This window comes from Phaseolus vulgaris, chromosome 7 (genome assembly GCF_051622355.1).
Source record: "Phaseolus vulgaris cultivar YP4 chromosome 7, ASM5162235v1, whole genome shotgun sequence".
Lineage (NCBI taxonomy): Eukaryota > Viridiplantae > Streptophyta > Magnoliopsida > Fabales > Fabaceae > Phaseolus > Phaseolus vulgaris.
Window position 1 is genome coordinate 41,231,199 of NC_143504.1, and position 22,218 is coordinate 41,253,416.

The 22,218-nt window shown below is 34.9% G+C and overlaps 2 protein-coding genes across 8 annotated transcripts; both read right to left on the reverse strand.

Annotated features, from left to right (window-relative positions):
• Positions 1–290: 290 nt before the first annotated feature.
• On the reverse strand, positions 291–13,352 carry LOC137828459 (ATP-dependent 6-phosphofructokinase 4, chloroplastic). Of its 6 annotated transcripts, none has more exons than XR_016522862.1 (14): positions 13,054–13,352; positions 11,733–11,779; positions 11,546–11,585; positions 11,388–11,450; positions 11,179–11,316; positions 9,153–9,311; positions 9,012–9,065; positions 8,718–8,782; positions 8,254–8,383; positions 8,048–8,088; positions 4,684–4,908; positions 4,004–4,052; positions 1,677–1,831; positions 291–622 (listed from the first exon to the last, which is right to left on the reverse strand). XR_016522862.1 is itself a non-coding variant. In XM_068635047.2 (14 exons), exons 1-14 carry the CDS (start codon positions 13,306–13,308, stop codon positions 521–523), a joined length of 1,527 nt encoding a protein of 508 aa, XP_068491148.1. In that variant the 5' UTR covers positions 13,309–13,352; the 3' UTR covers positions 291–520. The 6 variants fall into 6 exon arrangements, 3 of the variants coding, with proteins under 3 accessions (XP_068491148.1, XP_068491150.1, XP_068491151.1); XR_016522863.1 differs by having other exon boundaries at positions 4,004–4,204; XR_011083891.2 differs by having other exon boundaries at positions 4,004–4,204; positions 8,718–8,786.
• A 765-nt stretch (positions 13,353–14,117) lies between these two features.
• On the reverse strand, positions 14,118–19,678 carry LOC137828462 (uncharacterized). 2 transcript variants are annotated; one of them, XM_068635053.2, is made up of 6 exons: positions 19,251–19,678; positions 16,999–17,487; positions 16,219–16,440; positions 16,068–16,140; positions 15,286–15,393; positions 14,118–14,819 (listed from the first exon to the last, which is right to left on the reverse strand). In XM_068635053.2, exons 1-6 carry the CDS (start codon positions 19,365–19,367, stop codon positions 14,452–14,454), a joined length of 1,377 nt encoding a protein of 458 aa, XP_068491154.1. In that variant the 5' UTR covers positions 19,368–19,678; the 3' UTR covers positions 14,118–14,451. The 2 variants fall into 2 exon arrangements, with proteins under 2 accessions (XP_068491154.1, XP_068491153.1); XM_068635052.2 differs by having other exon boundaries at positions 15,286–15,396; positions 19,251–19,640.
• Between the last annotated feature and the right edge of the window lie 2,540 nt (positions 19,679–22,218).

The following is a 22,218-nucleotide window of genomic DNA, read 5'->3' on the forward strand; positions in this document are numbered from 1 at the left end:
TACTTTTTCTCTATTTTCTTCTATCAAATACATTTAACTTTTATTTTATTTCTCTCTTATCTTTATTTTAACTCTTTTTTTTCATTTACTCTATTTTTTTCTATTAGGACCATTCAGAGACTTAAAATATTGCCATGGATTAAAATATTCCATATTTATAGCATTTTAAAAATAAATAAAACACGAGGCTAGCATGAGACTTTTCAAGAACAGTTTTCAACCATTTTTCTTTTTAATTTGTAGACACATTCTAGGCACGTAAAGTATACGTGATTTGAGCAGAGGGGGTGTGGCGGAACTTATGTGGTGGCCGTGTATAAATGTATTAAATTTTGATTCTGATTTTCAACATGTCCACTTCGCAATTAACAAAATGAATAGGCAGTATAACCCCCCATATGCTAAATAAATGTTAATGCATCATCTGACAAATAAATTCACAGAAATCAATCAATATTCATGATAAACCTGGATAGGGGTAATAATCATATAGTATTACTTCTCGACCTCTTTGTGAACTCTATTGATCAGAGGCAACGAAACCTGGTTGATTCGTCGATGCAAGAAGTCTAGCCCACATCCTATCACTCAGCTTCACCGTTTTCTGCCTCTCCGTCACACGCTGCAACAAGATGTTCGGTGATCAACTGGTGGTATATATTACGCAATGCACGAAACAAGCAATATAATAGTATGAGAAACGATGTAGAACAAAATCTCCAATTACACACTTAAAAGAAACGACTAGTTGTATGGAGAAATTATCAAATAATCAATGGCTTTTCACTGAATATATCCAATTATTAAAAGCAAAGAAAAATACAGCATGTTGATAGTCAGGGTCAACTTAATCTTGCAGTCTATCAGATGGTGTCTGAGATCAACCCAGAAAGGGCTTTCGTTTTCTTTTTGTAGCTTCAGATGGTGGAAATGGTTTCCGTGACAAATTTATTTCCAGGGTTCAAATTTCAGAAACTTCATCAACCTCCTGCAACTTTCAGAAAAAAAAAAACTGCATATTTTTGTGCCAGGCTGGCTGGCAGGCAAGCTTTCTCTTCTTCATCTTCAGTCATCTTTTATGATCGTTAATCCTAGTTAGACTAGTTCAGTTTTTTTACTTAATAAAAAGTCTCTATAAAGACTCATCTATGGTATTTTCTTAATGCATGGAAGAATAAAATCATTTTTTTTAATGTTTTTCTTGTTATAGCAGGTTGCTTGGGGAGAATCCAGGTGGACGTTAGGAAAGTTTCTTCAATAAGAATCAAAATACTCAATGATCATTCTACATGGGTACAAGGTTTCATCCATTTGGAACAGTTGGTCGTTTGGATGAGGAGTATGAATGCCGAGTCTGGAAGCCATGGAATTCATTCAATGGCTCAATTTAATAGCTATTCCGATATATTATTCCATTCCACAACCCTTGATGTTTTAGTCTAGAAAGGTTTTCAATTGAATTGTAGTATGTAAAAACTGAAGACCTACTGAAGAAAACAACAGAAAATATTTGAATTAGAAAATCTATATGAAATTAATAGGATATAAAAAATTGTTTCAGAAAATAACAAAGCAAACAAAAATACTAAAAGATTGTTAAGCGTAGCACAGTGTTTAGCAATGATAGTAAATTACTTGAATTGAATATACACGAGTTAATGAAATGAGCCACTCACAGCAATTGGGATATAAGCATGTTTACTGTTCACAGGCCCGACTGTGAAGCCAGTGTATCCAGCCATAGTTCCATGAACAGCGCCATGAGCAAGGAGAGTGCAGTAAATGTTGTCCGAGGCATTACTTGGAATAGCTCGAATCATGTACGTTGGATCTATGAAAGTAACAAACGAATTTCATAACGAAAATAACAAATTTCAAGATTTCAATAAAGAAGTAGAGCAAGCTGCTCCCAAGATTAACTGAATTTAAATAAATTAGCGAATAATTACTACATCTCTAGAACAAAAAGGAAAAAAGCATGAAATATTTTTTTTCATATACTAAAATTAACTTATTGACAAGTTAAAAAAAAAAAAATTAGAGAAACTATAAGTAAAACTTTGCAGAGCTTACAAGTTAATTTAACTAATACCACATCTATTTCTTCTTATTTTTCTCTTCTATAAGTAATAATAGAGAATTTTGTCTGCACAAAGTCTATAATTCTTTTAAAATTACTCTTGAATCCCTCTTTATATATATATATATATATATATATATTACACTGCTCTTATAGCTTGCTGAATTAAATGAATAAATTAAAACTTTGTTATGTCTCTGCCGTAATGAAACGTAATGTATATATATCCGTTAGATGAATCAAATTGTCCAATTGAAGCAGATTCCAGCTCTTTTTGACTAATGAAAGTGTTGATCATCAAAGCCAACTCCACTCCACGTGGAGGGCTTTTTCGAATAGAATCACGACTAAAAAGAATTTACAGAGAAGGGGTGAGAAGGGGTGTTGCAATGGAGGATACTTTATGCGTTTTATGTAGGAAGGAGGAGGAGACAACTTCGCACATCTTAGTTTTATGCGAGGAATCAATTAAAGTTTGGAATTTGTGTCTCAGTTGGTTGGGGATTAGTTCGGTGAACCACAATGATTTGTTTTGTCATTTCGAACAATTCTCATGCTTATGCTTAAATCAAGAAGGCAACAGATTATGGAAAAGCATGTGGGTTTCAGTCGTGTGGTGTATATGGAAGCATAGAAACAGGGTTATTTTTAATCAAGGTAGATGCAGAGGAAATCTTTACTTTGGCACAAGTACAATCCTGGGTTTGGATGAAACATAAAGAAAGGAAAGTGAACTTCTCTTATTCTGAATGGGTTTTATCACCCCTAACCTGTATTAATATGGTAACAAAATAAATTCAGCTTGTAGCAATCTGTGTAACTATTTCATATTCTATTCTTAAAGCATGAAAGGCTGGATGGTACTAAGAACTGTGTTTGATTTGAATATCCATGGTTATAGAACATTCTGTTTTATGTCTTTTGATTGGAGTAGAAGGTAGTTGTCTTGTGTTGCAGGTAAACAGGATGAGGAGATGTTCAATAATAAGTAGCAGAGGACAGAGAAGCTGGCATAGTTGGAAGGGTGAGGTTCAATATTTTGTTGTGGAGCTGTGATGAATATACTTGGAATTTTTTGCAGGGAGGAGTAAGAAGTGTTGTTTAACGGCAAGAAGATAGTAATGGTAAGAAATCCCTGCAGACAACATAGTAAGAGGAAGAAAACAAGATGTTAAGAAGGTGAGAGAAGTGAACCCAACAATGATAGAGAAGATGGCAGTCACTGATAAACAACTGGGAAGGAAGAAGGCATCCATTGGCGACAATTTATCTAAGAAAGGGGGGAAAGGGTAAGATGAAAGGTAAGTGATGACAAAGAAGGGATTATAATTTAGATTGCGTAACAATTAGCCAAAATGGGACAATGGTGAAGGAGTTCTTCTGCTGAGGGATTACGTGAAGAATGCTGGTATTGAGGAAACAAATTCTGCAGATTTGCTGTTATCTTAGAGAGGTGGATCAAAACTTGTAAAGGGAAACAATTTGTTAATGTTATTTCTATTAAGCTTAAACAATTAGTATAATATAGCAATCTGATCAGGATGCAAGAATAGGTAGAGAGTAGGTTGTATAAGGGTTGGGACACCCCTAAAGTATTCCCTTTTATTTTTTAATTTAATTAATTATTTGCTGAAAAAAAAAAGGAGCCAGGATGAAGGATACACAAAAACACACCCTCAGTCACACTCTGAGCCAACACACACCTTTCGACAACTTTTCTTTGTTTAGTCTTTTAGAATCAACTAAGTTGTACAGTTAAATTCCTTTCCATATGATACAATAGCATGTAAAATTGACAAATATTCAGATCTACTGGATAACACATTTAAACGAGATTTCTTCCAAAGATTAAATGATATCAAGCAATTGTTAGAGGCGGGCAAAATAAATAAAAAAATATTCGTGGAAAACTAAAGAAAATACCTATATATTTCATATTCACTGTCATCTTTCGAAACATTGTGAAATGATTCTGCAATAAAAAATATGTCAATGAGGAGACGGTGAATAACTTAAGAGATGATAAATCCCAGTTTCTGCACTCTACAACGCTCAGCTCAGTCTTTTTTGTCAGTCCCTCCATAGGTAGTCCTTTCCGGTCTAAAGGTGACCACAATAAGATGGCTTTCAAACAAAGAATAAAGCATAATCAGAAAACTAAAGTGATGAACTAGATTATGAAGTTAGGATCGGATAGTTGTAAAGTCCACATCAACGAATTTCCAATCTCACAGCAATCTCTCAAGGTGTCGTGATTAAAAGGAGAGGAAACATAACGTCAAAACGAACTTAACAAGAAAATTACAGATAAGTGTAATTGATATTTAACACTCTAGAATCGGTCTTTTAGCAAGTTAACTGGTCCCATCGGCATAAATCAGATTCTGAAAAGAAATGCAAGACTTTCTTTTGTGTAGATGTTTTAGCTATGGTCATAAATCTTTTTAAGTTCTAAAATCAACTATCGAAAAGATATGCAATTTTATACAGTCTCAAGTCCAGTCAATTTCAAGGTGCTCACGATATAACTTGTACATTTCTTCAGATATTATATATTTATAACAGAGACGAAATACAAGTAAAGGAAAGATAACGCAACGTACTTTGATTTTATCAGATAACCATGGACCAACATCAAGAAGCAGCTTGTTTCCTGATGCATCCTTTTTACCTGCAGCATGCCCTTCTGCAGCAACATATTCCTGACCTGCTCCTTCAGCTACCACAATAACTAAATGCCCATTTTCTTTTAGCCTCTCTTCAATAAACTCAAAAAGCCCACCTCTTCCTTCCAAATAAAAGGGAGACTCTGGAATCAAGCAGCAATCCTGTAATGACTCTAGCTATTATTGGCATTTCATTTCTCCTCTTAATCATGTTCAAATAAAAATCTATGAAGCCATATAAGAGTTTCATGGTGAACTCTGTTCATTCATTTAAAATATCTTTTACGAAGAGGGGTGAAGTGTCCATCTACCAAGAAAATGAAATTTTAAAAAATAAATATCTATTGAAATAAAAAACAATTCATACATCAACATGGTAAGTCTTGGAATCTAGGTTTGGACATAAGCCAACTACACAAAACCAACTTGAAACTTGAGAATAAGCTTTATTTAAGTTATATCTCAAGGGAATGTGAGTTTCTTGATGTTGAAATTAAAGCAACCCCCAAAGAGGCCGCAACTAAGGCAGGCCAGGTGGTAACCATAATTAAGATAGCTTTGAGAAAAGTTGCAAGCTAAACAGCTTATTATCCGGCGGGCTGATGTTCTGACAAAACCTTTGTCTCTCGAAAGGTGCTAGCTATACAGTTTCTCTTACTCAGAGCTCATAGTGGTTGATCTACCTACAATATCTCACCCACCTTGAGCTTTGGGGAGGGGGGTAGTTAGAGAGATTTTTCTATGTAATTTTTCACAATTCACCTTACTTGCATCTACTTGCTTCGGTCAGTTAGTTACATCTAACACCCGTCAGTGATGATCCTCTGGGCTCTCCATAGGACTTCTGTATCAGATCAATAATATTAGAGTTCTCTGTCTCTACTCTGGTCACATCTCAATAGCAGAGAATTTAAGAAAATGAAACAATTGATTTGATGAGAAAGTCCAAAAGCCACTGAATCACCAACTTACAGCCCTATATATACTGTCAGGACTCAGCCAAGAGTCAGTTATAACTGACTAGAACAGATAAAGTAAAAGGAATATAGAGAAAAAATATCATAGATATACTCAAGAAGTGTATTCTCTTACAGTAAATAATCCAGAAGAGGTTGGCTTAAAGATAAAACTATCCCACTGTTTTATTGGTTGACATTTGATATCAGGAATAACAGTAATATCTCAGCTTTATACGATTATAATATTTTTGAGTTGTTAGGTGTTTGTGTTCTACTGAGAATACAATACTTGGTATAATATATTTTCATTACAATATGTATTTTAGCAATTTTATGTTGGGAACTAAATTTGAATGTTTACATTAATTTTGGATATTATACCACCACTGGATTTCTAGCATAATAAAACATGTCCAAAACTATTTTATAGGCCAATATGTAATAGAACTTGACTGGAATGTAAAAAAGAAGCTCCACAATGTACACTAAATAGAATAATTATATCTAAAGATATTCCAATATTATAATTACTGCAAGACAAAATATTATTAAACTATTTACTATCATCCAACATTCTTGTAGTTCCAATTCTACCATTTTCCGTGGATTTGGATCCTCTTCTGTTTAGGTTATGTTTAATAAATTTTAACCATTTATTGCATTTATTATTTAATATATATGGTTGAAATAAAAACTACCTAACCCATTATAGCACTAAATTAGGCATCCATGATCCTCATTCTTCTTTTATAGTTATAGTTGGTCTTTATTTGAAACCACGGGATGCGCGTTATGCGAAGGCTCGGTAGAAACCTCTTACCACCTTTTCTTGGAATGCAGAGTAGCACAACAGGTGTGGTCTTTGTGTCTAAGGTGGATGGGGATTTTGTTTGTCCAACATAAGGATTTAAAGGTTCACTTTGAAAACTTTCACCTGGTACACTTGAACACAAAGCAAAACCTTGTGTGGAAAGGTTTGTGGGTGACAGCTGTGAGAGGAATATGGGAACAAAGAAACCTAGTCATTTTCAAGCAGGGGAAGCCTGATGCGGAAGAGATCTTTCACCGGGCACAACTCAACTCTTGGCTTTGGTTGAAAAACAGAGTACACAATTTTAACTTCTCTTTCTCAGATTGGATCTTAAATCCTGAGCTATGTGTTAAGAGTTATAGATGAAGCACTCTGCTGTCAAGAGGCAATCCCTGGATCGGTGGTAGATGCTCGACTACAGGCATGGAGTATGGGGTTTGTTCGTTGTCAAGGTGGTGTTGTTGAGGAAGTTTGAGGTTTGTGGTAACAAAGCCCGATTCTGCCTTTGTAAGGAGGGGTGAAGGTACAGGTTGACAGGCAGGCCCCTCAGTTTGGTTGAGCTGGTGGTTACTATACCGATCTAGGCCATCATGGCTTGTGTTTTCGCAATTGCTCTTGTATGAACTTTGGAGGTATCGGCATTGTTGATATGCTGGTTCTGCTATATAAACAATGCACTTGGTGTTTTTTTGGTTTTGAGGCATATGCTGCGTTCTATGGTCAAGCTATTGATATGCTTGGTAGATGCATGGTGGTATGTAGTGGTTCAGGAAGCAAATGCAGCAAGGTCTGGAGACCTTTTAGTTTTTGCTCTACTTGGTTTTGTTGTGCTGGTCACACCTAGCGGTTAGCATGTTTCCCCTAGTAGTTTTCCTTCATCACCAGGATTCTGGTTTGTGTTATGCTGGTGTTATGCAGTTTCAGGTTTTGGGACTGAGTATCTTTAACTAGTTTTAAGTTTTTGAGTTAAGTGGTGTGCCGCTTAACTTTGATCTAATTGTTGAATGCTTAATTAGGAGTTATTATGTATAAGGGTTGGAACATCCCTAAAGTGTTTCTTTTAAATTCTATTAATTCGTTGCTGATAAAAAAAAAAAGTTGGTCTTTATTTTAATGGTTAGATTTAGTAGTAAATATAATAAATAGTTAAGATTTATTAAACAAGATCTCTCCTATTAGCAGTAAATAGGAGAGGGGGGACTAAATCCATTTTCAGTTAAATCCACTCGAGGTCCTCACCAATGTTTTTTTTTGGTCAGCAATGTGCAGATAGTGTTTTTCCTCTGTACTATCTTGTACAACATTGTATTGCTACCCAAATTTACTGAAAATAAATACAAAGACCGCACCCACATAGGGTACACTTTCAAAAAATATTCCTTTATTTTACAAGTTCTAAAACTTATGATGCATCAGACTAATTTGTAGAATGGCAAGAAACAGTTAACGAAATACAAATCTTACACAACGAAAAGAATCAGTTCAAATCTGACCATCACTGATAAATGCTGATATTAGACAAATGTCTTACCACATCTCGACTTGCCTGTGTTGCATACATTGCAATGAAACCTGCATATGGAACCTTGTAAAGTTCTAATAACAACATTTCATTCATAGATAAAAGCTCCCATTTTTTGTCATTTCATTGAATGAAATTATTTAGAAAAATTGAATTGCAATACTAAAACGAGAAGCAAAAACAGAATATAACATTTCTGTAATACTACTATTTACCACTGTATCTGCCCATCAGCTTCACAATTCCAACTCCATTTTCAACACTTTCAACCTCCACATGTGCAGCATCAATGGCTCTCTGGGCTTCTTCCACAGCAGTATCAAATCCAAAAGATTTGTCTATCACCTAGATCCAAAATCACAAGCAAGCAGAATAACATAAAAAATGCTTTCTCTATCTTAGAACCTCTGCTTTGCTATTCGTAAATTTAGAAATGTCTTAGTTTTAGGGGTTTCTTTATCTGATTTCCTGAAGAATTTTTCTTGTTTTCCTATGATCTTGGCACATGGTTAGAAGACTTGCCAGATTGGATAGTCATCCTACTCTCTCTTTGCCATGAATTTTGGGTTGTAACATATTTACATTGTTCTATAAATCAAACTACAAGAATATTTCACTAATGGCCTAAATATCTCCATGTAAGTATAAATTCAAAATATATTATGGACTAAGAACTTACAGCAATATCATTATCAATTGTCTTTGGAATCCCAGCCACAGCCACTTGAAGACCACGCCTTTTAACTTCCTTCATAAAAAGATGATTATATTACATTATTTCATAAAGAAAACTACATGAATGAGGGAATGGATCCTGTGCAGTGACATTACAACAGCAGAGGATCTTAGCCTTTTATTAATATAACAATTTTATTATAAAAAAAAATAATGGCAGGATGATAAGACTTCACAATATCATGTTTTTTTCACTGCAGGAAATCCAATAATTACTTTCGTGAAAGTAACCAATTACCTCATAAATGAGTGAAGCTCCTTTGTGTGTACCATCACCTCCAATAATGTATACCTAACATAGATAGATCAGATCATCTTTGGTTCAGACATCATGTCCAAATTTTATAGAAAATTTAAATTTTTGTTAACATGTATACACCTGATTTATTCCTCGGTCCTCAATGTTATCTACTATCTTGTGGGTATCATGTCCTCCACGAGATGTTCGAAGAAAGGTGCCACCACGTTTATGGATATAGTTAACCACTTTAGGAGTCAACATCAAGGTATTTTTTGAATAAAACCCTTTATATCCTCCCTAAATCAGTTTCAAAAATAACATGGTGACCAATAAGAACTCATGGAAAGATCATAAAAGGAAAATGCTAAGTTGCTAACAATGCCCAAAGGGCATAGGTTAATGAAACAAAAAATAGTAAGTATTTAATATTTATTACTCCCTTTCCTTCTTGTAAGAATCAAACTACATCTTTTTCATGATTTTTTTATAAGAATCAATCTAGAATGCTCCTAATTAACTCTTTGAAAAAATGTCCCTAATTATGAGTCAATTCTCATACATAGTAGTAGGCAGGAAACATTAGTCTTAGGCTCTTCTGAGGCCAGGAAATCAAACTTCACCTCTTCATAGGCAGAGCATTTTTGGGAACTTTATTTGCCTCTTCACATGCATAGCCAATAAAACTCAAAGCAATAAACATATCACTAACCAGAGAGATTAAAAGAATTAAAGCTAGTAAAAGTATAGGAAAAAAGAATAAAAGTACTCATTAATGTTAGGGGAAATTTATAAAAAATGCCTTTAGGATAAATTTGATGCTAGTAACTCAATTTAATTTCCTTAATTCTTATGAATTAGTTAGTTTATTAGGAATTATAAAAATGACAGGATGGAGCATATTGAAAATATAAATTCACTTCATAGTTGACTGTCAAGTAATTAAAATCATTTAAGAAGGAGGAATCAATGCTTTGGGACATTGATTAGCTAGTCCCTTAAAAAAACTGCAAAGCTAAGCTAATAGCGGTAATAATATTTTAAAACTCAAACAATAAGGCTGTTGAAATTACAATTACAATACCAAACCTAAAAGTTGATAAAGTATATATTATTTCCCATCTCATTCACTTTAAACATAGTTTTCTTGTAATACAAGAATTCAGGAAAGAAAAAAGAAACAGGTGGATCAGAAATTCACTAGGCTAGTAACAAAAAGAGACATTCCGACAAAGCAAGTAGAGATTATCGCATTTAAGTATACATAAAATACCTTATTATCTCTCCTGCTCCCTTAACATTTATAATGATTCGGAAAATTACTTCCAAATTAAGGGTCATAACCAGTACTCTTCTTAAAGCTCAAACAGATCACTCAAAAGTTGCCAAGCTACCTAACCTTCAACATAATTACATCTAATGTATGGTTTAAGGTAACCATTAGGCAGGTAGTTAGTTCCATTAAATAATCGGTGTATTTGATGAATTTTCAGTGTGGTCATTCAGTTTAGAAACCTCAGATCAAATTAAAGGCTTTTGGTGAAAAAGGAGCCCAAACTCTGACAGGGTAAATTTATGCAGTTCTTTAAGGACACCTCTTTGCCACTAGATTGTTAAGGGGAACAATATACAACTGCATTTATGTTATGGCTTCTCTTTGGTTAATACCCTAATTAAATTTTTTTTTAGGAAGAATGTGTTTTCGGTCTCTGTACTTTTTGTTGAACTTGGTTTTGGTTCTATACTTTTAAATTGATGAATTAGTCATCCAACTTTTGAAAATATATTTGAATTTAATCATTCTTGATACTTAAACTTAACATCTACTGGCAGATTTTTAATCGCCACAAATAAAGGAATGACAAAATTCACATGTTTTTAGAATTTGAGAACTAATCCATAACTTTAAAAGTACATGGACTTAAAAACATATTTTTCTCAACTTATATTATTTGTATATCATTGGTTTTTAAGTTTTCTTTTAATTCAACTAGAGAGAGTTTTTTTTTATATCTCATTGCATTTTTGAATATGTTACAACAAAGATTATAATACAAGTAGCTTGCTCTATAAGGAACAGAAACAGTTGCAGACTGTTTACAGTAAGTTGTCACACATCAGCAAGTATATCTTGAACACCAGAATATTATAATTTCACAAAACTAACCTCAATCCCGAGTATATCTTGAACACCATACATGATGTTCAAGCCGCATACAATTTCCCTAATCACTGTATTAATTCCTGGGCATAATCCTCCACAAGTCACAATGCAAGCACGTACTTCTTCTGGCTCGAAATAAATCTAATATTAGAAGAGAAGGCACCATCAGTTTTTAAAGATTACAAATGGATAGACGTTTCCAAACTTTATACCTTTTCTCGAGGTCCCGCACGCCGAAAATGAACTCCTCTTGGACTTTCCTTTTGAATAACAACCTGGACATGAAACGTTACAAGAAATGTAGACATCGATCAATCATTATAAAGAATATAATTTCACGAAAAAGAGCGGAGAGGATTGTGTCACTTACATTTTGAGCAACCACGTCTTCTGGGCTCACAAAATTTTTCCTTAAAGTATAAAACAATTTTTATAAAAGAATCGTATTAAAATAATTAAAAGAAACAAAAATTTTGGGAACTTGAAAATTTAATCTTTGAAGTAACAATACAAAATCACAAGCATTATTTAAAGCAAATTGCATGAAGTAGACTTACTTGACAATTGAGTAAGCTTGGCTCTTCATCAATGGGTTTGGATATGCCTACAAAAGACGAAGAAATGCATTAAATATTAGAAATCACCGTGCAGCTAGAAAACAAGAAAAGAAAAATCACCATTATTTTTTGAAAAAGAAAATGATTTACTTAACAAGAAAAGAAGGAGGGAAAAACCCACCGCTCCTCAAATATACTGAAAAACTGATATCATACATGTAAATTCATTCTTATTAAACTTTGCGACTGGTCACTTGTATTACGTATCAACCTTATAACAGAAGTCCTAGACTTTGATGAAGAGCTTTCGCCTTCAAAAGTGTGTCTAGAAAGGAGAAAAGCTCAAATAGTTGGATTTAGAATTAAAATAAATTTATTTACAAGTTTCTATTCGACCAAACAGGCTAAAAGTTAGTGATTGGGTATTGGGAACAATAATTCCCTAACTCTAAAAGATCAGAGAGTGCTTTTCTGATCAATCTCATTGTATTTGACAACTAACTTTAGTATAAAATGATCAATTAGTGATTAATAGTAAAAAGTTTTGCATTGCCAAATAGTATGCCTATAAGTAAAAAATATTTAATAGTTGAAAGTATAAAAGTTTAAAATATGAATTCATTTTAAGAAGAAAAAGTTTATGTACTGACAACGTAATTTTTTTCTAGAATAACCAGTTCAAAAGTCATATATAAAGTGATTTTTTAACTGATGTCGTGTACATGAATTAAACATTAAAACCTTGTTTGGTTTACGGAAGGAAATAAGATTGAAATAAGTTGGTATTCCTTGGTTTTAGAGACATAAAAAATAATTAATTTTGAAACTCACGGGACCATATTATTTCTCACTCATGTGAATCTCTTCTTGATTTTTAACCATGGTGGTAACACACATTGGGATCTTAACCACAGACAAGTTGAGTATTACATGTGTAATCAAAATAACATCATCAAAATTCGATCCCTAAAGACTTAGTTAAGAGACAGAAATAGGTATTACTTGTGTCATTGTTCTATTCTATTTCTCTTCAATAAAGATTTATAGTTTCTATTTTATTTCACACCTATTTTAAATTATCTTTTTATTTTAATTCACATTGTTTCTCTCCACTCTGCCAAACAAGGCCTAAAGCTAACTAAAATATGGAAAACTACGATTGCATGATAGTATATTTTCATCAACAAAATAAGAGAATGGTATAAACAAGTGGCGTTTGGGCACTAGAATATCACAATCAAGGACGTCATCCTAACAAATTGAAAACAAGAAATGCGAAATGGCAACAGTTTCGGTGAAGTAAGGGAAAAACAAGTAGTACCGGCAAGTCGGGAAGGTAGTTGGTGAGATGTGGAACGTCTTCGAGGACAAAATCGTCATTCTCAGATTGAGTCGAAACCTGAATTGCAGTGACGACGGCGAGCTTGTTTTGGCGGGAAATCGACGGCGGTTTCCGGAGAAAGAATGCGGAATTTCTGGAGAATCGCAGCCGTTTGGGAGCGTTTGGACGGAGGGAGAAAGAGAATGGAGGAAGAAGAGTTTTAGCGAGAGAAGACGAAGCAACTGAGAGATCCATTGTTGTTTCCTTCGTTTAACTGAAAGCCTTCTTTTGCATTTGGATTATTATTATTATTATTATTATTATATTATTGTTTCTGTTAGTTCATAAAACGACCTTTCTATTTTGCTCTTAATATATAAATAAATATAATAGATATTTTCTTTTAAACAAATTGTTCTTAAATTATTGTGCATGTATGTTGTATTAACATCTCATTCTTTCCTAAAATTAAGTATGTAATTTCGGATTTAATTTAAAATTATCAGGTGGTTCAGAAAATTAGGGAATACTTTAGTCAACTATTTATGTATGTAAAAAATGTGTTCTCCTAATATCTATTTCATTTCATTAATATAACTAAATATACAATTATTCAACACGTAATTTAAATTGAAATATTATATTGGTTGAATTGGGATAGAGATCAAGGTCAAGTTGAAGAAAAGGGATCATTTTTAGGATTGTGAAAACAATTGAAATGAAGGTTAAAAAATTTCATGAGACACAAACTAGTTTAGTTTCCTAAGAACACTAGTTAAAAAATAAAAAGAGTGTATTTCTTTATTGGAATGCATTAAAATATTCTCCTTTATGATTGCACTCCTATATAATTTCTAATAAAAACTATTGAAATTTATCTAAACTTTTTAGTGTCATAATCCCTTGAGTTTCTTATTTCACATCTGTATATTAGAAATTGAGAATTAATATGCATTTTATTGGCGACTAGTATTTTAGAAATAATTAATATTATTCAGTTCTAAGACAGATTTTATGGTGTAGCCTCGTAAACTTTTGTTATATTATTTTAGTTTAACATATAATTTTGAGTTCAAAGTCAGATAAATTAGATGGCATTTCAATCAACACAACAGCATTACAGCTTAAAAACGAAACAGGAAACAGAATGCTGAATTCATCTAAGCTCCTAAAACAAGGGCCGAGATGGCCATTGAATTTTCTCAAATGCTCCTACATAAATTTGCTCCATTGCCTCCTTTCCTCTACATGCAGCATACCCTCCTTCCACAAGGATAACAACCAACCCTTTTTCTCTTACAGCTGCATCATTTTGCATGATCTTAAGCCTTGGACTCTTATCTAGCAGATGCAGAGAGAGAGATAATGGCCATTCATATTTTCCATTATTGCTTATCATCAATCATCTGAGCTGTATTCACTAGATTCCGGCAATAAGGGAACAGCAGCACAGCAGAATGACTCCTTGTCCTTAAGAAGTAGACAACTGCCATCCGAATTCCATTTCAGGTCATTTATGATAAATTGTGAAAGAGGGGCATGAACACAATAGGCACCAGATGGAGTCCACAAATACAAGTGACTACTTCCGGTGCAAAGCACGAGGCGTGTGCATGTGGGGTCCCAAGCAGCTGCCCTTATAGGATCTTTCTGGACTAAGATTGCAGCAAGCTCCAGGTGCCGAATATCCCATATCCAAAGTATTGTAGGCATACTATCATTTCGAGTGCATATGTATTGGCTATCATTGCTCCATGACAAAATGCCTGCAACAAAAATAGTTTAGTCACAGGAACCTTGACTGGTAGTTTCCAAAAGCCATCAAGCAAAACCAGCAACTTAAAAATTCAACGAGTACAAGTCAAGTAGATGATTCAGTCTCTTCAGTAAAGTAATATTGAAAGGAAACTGATGAATATGAATAATGCAAAGATAGCAATCAATATGAATGGCTGCATTTCCATATACAGTCACTTGATTACTTTGCAGCCTGATCAACTAGTTCAAGCTACCAACTGTCTTTAATGTCATGGTTCTGATTTATGCTAGGGTTTATGCTAGACAGCCCAAAAATATCAGAAAATCTCATCCATATCATGAAGTTTCATTTCTTCCTGTTTATTATACAAATCATGGAATTAAGAACCATAGTTTTGCTTCTATGGATTGTTGAATTATTTAAAAGAAAGCTCATAATTAATGGCAGTCGAAAATTAGAGAAGCGTAGCTTACCAATTCCTTGTTTAGGGTTAGGTTTCTCAGCAGGAGGCTTTTGGAATGGTAAATTGATAGGAACTTCCATGACCTCATACCTGACTCTAAAGGGTTCTTCAGGAGAATCTGCTCGGAGAAAGAAATATAAAAAAAGTAACAAAACAAAAGAATGTGAGTGTCATGAATCAACAACCATAAATGCCCAAGCTGTTACATCAATGCATGATAAATGGTTTCAATACTTTTATTTATAACACACCCCATGCAGAAGGGCTTTGAGCTTGAAGTGTGGAAATGCACAGTGCACATGCCCACATAACTACCTTGTGATGAATTCCAACTTTTTATTACAAGAATGGGGAAAACAAGGATTGATGGAGGAAAGTGTACATGAAAAAAAAAAGTCCTCATTTAGAGATACTTATGTTGATTTTGTAAATAGATGAAAGCATAAATGCTATTTAAGGGCAGCCCACATATGGTAGTTTTCAAGCAGTGGTTCTCTTCCAAATTGTCACAGGCAATAAATCATATCAAATAGGAAAAATAAACTAAGTAATTTTCAATCTCTTTGGTCTCTTGAATTAACTTGGACACGACCCCTTTTATGTTCATGACATGAAGATGTTACTCAAGAAAGCTTTATTGAAAATTTAAAACTAATCTAAAGTTAATTATCAGCCAATCCCGACAAGTTTGCACAAGAAAGGCTAAAGAAACAACTGCCTGCAGGCAAACTACAAAAAGTAGCTAACAGCCAAAATAAAAAAAGAGCTGGTTCCCAAAGTAATTGTTCTTACCATCATTCCCTTGTGAAAAATCATCACTCAAACATAGTTCAGACATATCAAGTTGTAGGGGCTCATCTACTTCCTGCAATTTCAGGGACAAAGTAAATATTTTTTTCAAACTGTGATACCATCAACATGGGGAAGTGTCTTAAAGGAGTACTTTGAAAACAGCAGCATAACAAGGGCCACGGACTGTATATGGGTGCATTAGCTCTGCAAATGTCTTCCAAGTTAGGTGATTCAGGACCCGCAACATCTGATCATAACTGCCCACTGCCAGAAACTGACCACAAGGAGACCAGGACACACTTTTAACTCCCAATCCACTTTCATATGCCTGATACTTGAAAAGGCACCTTCCATCTGGAGAATATATTAGGACCTATGTCAAAGAAAAGTTTTAGAAAATTGTAAATTACAGCATAAGTTTCTAACAATAATTTATAGCATAACCAGTGGGTTATACAAAGCAACAGAGTATAATTAACACTAAATTGTGATAGATTGTATAATGTGATATATGACATGCATGAAACTTTGGTAATCAAATGCATGTACTTTAATGATGATAATTATGACATTGCAATAATTACTCTAGCATCCCCTGTCAAACTTGGGCAGTGTGGGACTAATAACCAGTTTGAGTTTGGAAACTAGAGTTTGGAAACTAGAGTTTGAAACTGACTGGCTGCATCAATATGGTATCTCTAGCCAATGTACACACTCGTGAGTGTTACCTGGGACGATCACTTGACATTTAGGGGCCAAAAACAAAAATTCAACCTATTGAGGAATAAAACCAAAGAAAGTTTTTTGAAGGGACTAAAACTAAAACTCACTAATTTTACATGGATTAAAAATATACTTAAGCCTATCTTAAATCATAATATTTCACATGTTAAGAGGGATAGAAAAGAAAAATAGAATACATGACGGTTACCTTGTATTCAAGTGACGAATCCCATATCACTATAGCACTATCATCAGGAGACCATTCAATATCAGCCAAGTCTAGAGTGTCAACTGCAAAATTGCCCATTATTTCCCATGTCTGACAAGATAACAGATTTATATAGTCCTTGCAATCACGCCTTGTGCATATTGCTGCAAATTTTCCATCTCGTGTGAAAGAAACTCCTTTGGAAGCATGCTTTGGCCACTGTAAATGCACACAAGCTGTATTTAACAATGACCAAACAGTTAAACGCAACTGGAAATCTGATGTTGTGAGTATGTGGCGACTATCTGGACTCCACCTTGCATATGCAATACCAGCTGGTCCTTCATCTATCTTGCATGTCCATTCTGGCTGGGTCAGCGACCAAGCCTGTATCATTGGCTTTTTGTAGAGACCACAAAGAATATATTCAGAATCAAGGGCCCATTCAATATAGCTAATTTTGTCCAAGCATGAAAACAACTGGACAACCTGCATACACCAAAAAAAATGATTGCAAACCATGAACTAGAGGCAGACAGTCGGAATAAAGCAGCTTAATCAGTGAGTTAGGTGGAAATGTGCATGACACCAAAGTGTATAATTGACATAGATCACATCAAAACCAAGAGAATAGTCCCAAAGAAACTCTTTGACTGTCTTTATACCCATGTCTTTTAGTATACATCATTCATAATCGAACCACATATATATTTCCCTTTTCAAGAATAAGCTTGTACTTTAATGCACTATGTAATTCTTAGAATAAGCTTGTACTTTAATCCAATCTTACAAACCCATATTGTAAGGTTTGCACCTATTTATATACTCTATTTTAGTCATATATTTACATAATATAGAATCTCCAACACAATCCCTCACATTAATTACTGAACATCTCCAGCCTCATCATAGAAATAATGAGTTTAAGTCTACCTCAACTCTACGTAAACGACTCGTACGCTGAGGGTTATCCTCACTTTAATACTCTATTTTAGCAATATGAGATGTGTATCATTAATCAAGTCAAGAAACAACAGCATATGCACTCACAATTATAATTTAAAATAGAAAGATATGAGAAGCACTGATGAAGTACAGTTAGACATCACAACAAACAAGGTGAATAATTGCTAACGAGCCGACTGATTTATGGTTTTTGGAAGATTGAAGATCTTATTCCTCATAAACTACAAGGAAATGTGGCATACTATGTGTTCTCGAATGACATTTAAACTTATTCAAACATTTACTGGTTTATTAGCACATAGCTTTTACCCCTTAATTCAGACCCTCGGTTCATTCGTACCATCTTGGAATTTGGATCTAAAGAACCGGAGCCATCACAATGTAGTGTTAAAAACCTATGGAATTTAAAGTCTTCCTATCTCCATACAATCATTTTACGGTCAAATTTAGTGTTTCTCTTCCTAAGCCTGAATTTTCCAAGACACCAGTAAACTGCCTCGTGTGCCTGTAAAAATTTTGATACCAGTACCGGAATCTAAAACATCAACTTTCATGATAGCTAGTGTCTAGTTGAGTTCCAAGTCAAAACTCCAACTTCTTTATACAGAAATCACCTCACTCCACAGGATCACCACCTTTAATTTTCCTACAAATCTAAGTACTTAAGAAAGAACCTTCAAGCTTTGCTTCTACAAGAAACCCATGAACATAACAACTTTTCCACTCATCAGAAATATGCACGTGCAAAGCGATAAATAAAAATACGTTTTTGTCATACTGCCTCGTGTGCCTGTAAAAATTTTGATACCAGTACCGGAATCTAAAACATCAACTTTCATGATAGCTAGTGTCTAGTTGAGTTCCAAGTCAAAACTCCAACTTCTTTATACAGAAATCACCTCACTCCACAGGATCACCACCTTTAATTTTCCTACAAATCTAAGTACTTAAGAAAGAACCTTCAAGCTTTGCTTCTACAAGAAACCCATGAACATATCAACTTTTCCACTCATCAGAAATATGCACGTGCAAAGCGATAAATAAAAATACGTTTTTGTCATACTCATGCAGGAAACTGAATAACCAACAAACAATAAAAACAAAAACCAGATCCCGTTCCTTGCCATGAGTCCCAAGTGCCCAAAAGTTGAAATTCACAAACTGGGTCTCTTAAAAGTGTCCCAGAAAACCTAAGTCCCAGAAATTCAAAACTACAAAGACTGCAGCCACAGAAGAAAGATTGAAAATTGAAGCAGTGTGGTAAAAAGGGTAACAAAAAACAAAACCTTGAAGGAAAGGGTCTCCCGAATGACGAGGCGATAATCAACGGCGACGGCAATAAAACGAGCATTGGGAGAGAAACAACAGGGACCCGTTTGCTTGTAAGATTCAGTGAACTCCATCAATAGATTATCACCAAATGGGAAATGTGGTGTTGGTTATGGTTAAAGTTTGAACTTTGCACAGAGAAGAAGAAAAAGAAGGAGGAGGGTGCATGGAGTTAAAGTATGCAATGGTGAGTGAGAGAAGAGGTGAAGATGGTAAGTAGATCTGGGAAAGGAAGAGAAAGTGTGTTGTTGTGTTGTACCATTCGTTTGAAAGTGAGACAGACAAGATTTTAAATCCTTTTATGCAACCAATGTACCGCTAAATCATAAATCCATTTGGTGTGATGCTTTTTGTTCTTTTGCCTTCCACTCTCCTTTGAACGGATAATTCTATTCAGTCAACCAAGCTTATTTAAAAATACCCTAAATTATAACTTTTATTTTTTGTCTAATTATTATTTATATATATTATTTTGGTGTTTTTAGCCAGTTAAACTTTAGAAATGTATATACCTTAAAATAGTTACTCAATCAAAATATAAATATAAAAAAGGAAATTAATACAAAATTCAGTATTAAACTGAATATTTTTTTCAAAATACAAATTGAAAACAAATATTGTTCTCGTCGGTTAACCTTGAATAGATTAAATGGGCAAGCTTTCCTTTTGACTTGTCTCCAATTGGTGCTCCGAGATGCTGCTCCTTTGGGACAAAGGGGCTCTACCTTTTGATCACACTCTGATGATCAAGTCATTCAAAGCAAACAAAATAAATATTCAATTTCAGTCTTATGTATTCATAAACAATGTACTTTTTACTCGGGGTCTCAGGCCCCTTTTATAGATATCCCTCCAACAACTTTCTCTGATGAGCATATAATCTCAACAGAAAGCATATAATCATAACAGAAAAACATTCTACTTACGTGCACCTTTATTCTCGGGTGCTAACAACATAAAAACACTTTGTTCACAGGCCACCTTTATTCTTTGGTGCTTGTTACTTTATTCCCAACAACATTTATTTATATTTAATTAGTGTATATATTATAACCAATCTGAATATTCTCTCTATTCTTAATTATCTTTTTCGAGCTGACCACCAATATCTGGGTCGAGCTCATGACTCACCTTTTGGGTCCAAAACCGAGCTGACCATACCCAAATGCTTAGATCGAGGTCTCTAGCACTCATGTCTAGTACATAAGCCCCCAGACTCGAGCCAAGCTCAACTAGGCGAAGAGGCTTACCAGCATTTGGCGGTTGGCATGACGTTTTCCCTAGTGGGTAGGTGAGGCGTGGTTACTGAAGCGTTTCCTGACAAGACATCTCACCACACTAAATCTGAGACATCCACGTGGCACGCGCATCAACGACCAGGAAGCACTACTGCTTCATCTCCTTCTTTCAAACAATTAAAAACTCATTTCTTCCTCACTTACTTGTTACGCAATCTCTCTTCTCTCCAAAACTCTCTTGCTCTCAAATCCTCTCTTACACCAAAACTTCTTTCGCACTCCTTCTCCTCCATCATCATACCAGGTATTTTCCTCCACTAATCTCTATTGCCAGATATTCATTCATCTTACTGATTGAATTGCCTGAACTGTGATTTCCTGTCAATTCGTCGTCTCTGGTTGGCCTGAACTGTGCTTGTATCTTGTTTGTGTTTATGATTTTGTTCTAGCTATTTCTGCAATGGATTACGATTCAATGTATCTCTAGTCCAAAAAAGAGCTTCTAAAAGAGGTCTTTTATTACACCACCCATTTACGTCTTAGAGAGTTAAGAGAAAACGAGTATACCATGAGCAAAAGATATGAGGGTAATGTCAAAACCGTAGAGTGTAGGAAGGGTGAGCCCATCTGCTGTGATGAGTCATCGTACCCTGGTGGTCCATTTTGTTTCTTTTATGCCACGTTTTTCAAAAAGGTTCTCTTGCGTCTCCCTTTATCCATTTTTGAAAAAAAGCTATTAACCGAGCTCAATGTTGCCCTTGCCCAGCTACACCATAATAGTTAGGCATTTAGTCGTTCTTTTATCATTTTGTGCTCACAGTTCGACGTCTCGCCATCTGTTGAAGTTTTTCTATATTTCTTTGAGGCTAAGCACACTAGATGCCAACTATGGGTGTCCTTAAACGGTTCCCCTGAAAAAGGTTTGCTTACCCTCTTTCAGTCTTCGTATAAAAAATTTAAAGGAAAATTTGTTAAAGTTCGAGCTTCAACAGGAGATCCAACCCTACTGGACGGATTTCCCCTTTACTGGACCCCTGAACCTAAATTCCAGAGTGTTCGGGGCCTGGAAGATTTGTCGCCAAAAGATCAAGGAATTTGTGAGTTCCTGACAAGCTTGAAGGTTGTTTTTGACACCTCCTACTTGTTGACTAAAGAGTACATCCCCGGTGCTCTAAAAGCTTACACTGGTACCTCTCATTTCCTACCCTTGGTGAAAATAACTCTGCTACCGTTATTAACCATTTACTTGTTTTCTTTGCAGAGAGGATGTTGTCTAACATTAGCAAGGAAGAGCTAGCCGAGCTAGCTAAGAGATGAGGACGGCTGCTAGCCTGCCCAAGGAATCTTTGAAGCAGAAAAGTAAAGCTTCAGCTTTGATCACTCAAACCCCACCGAACAGGATAAGGAGACCGCCTTCGGGCTCATCTTCAAGAGGAAGAGGAAAACGGATACTCCTCTCACTGAGCAGTCTCACTCAGATGGTTGAGCCCCACATCAAGACGTCGCTCATTCAGATGGCCATGCTCCGCACCAAGACATAATCAACATCCAAGAATGTGAAGTTGGGAGCTCTAAGGGGAAGAGTTTGTGGAATCTAAACTTTGACATCCCAACATATGGTGAAACGACCTTTCTGCCCAACAAGGACAAAGATAGTCTCATGGCCCGCGACGAAGATCATCTGCTT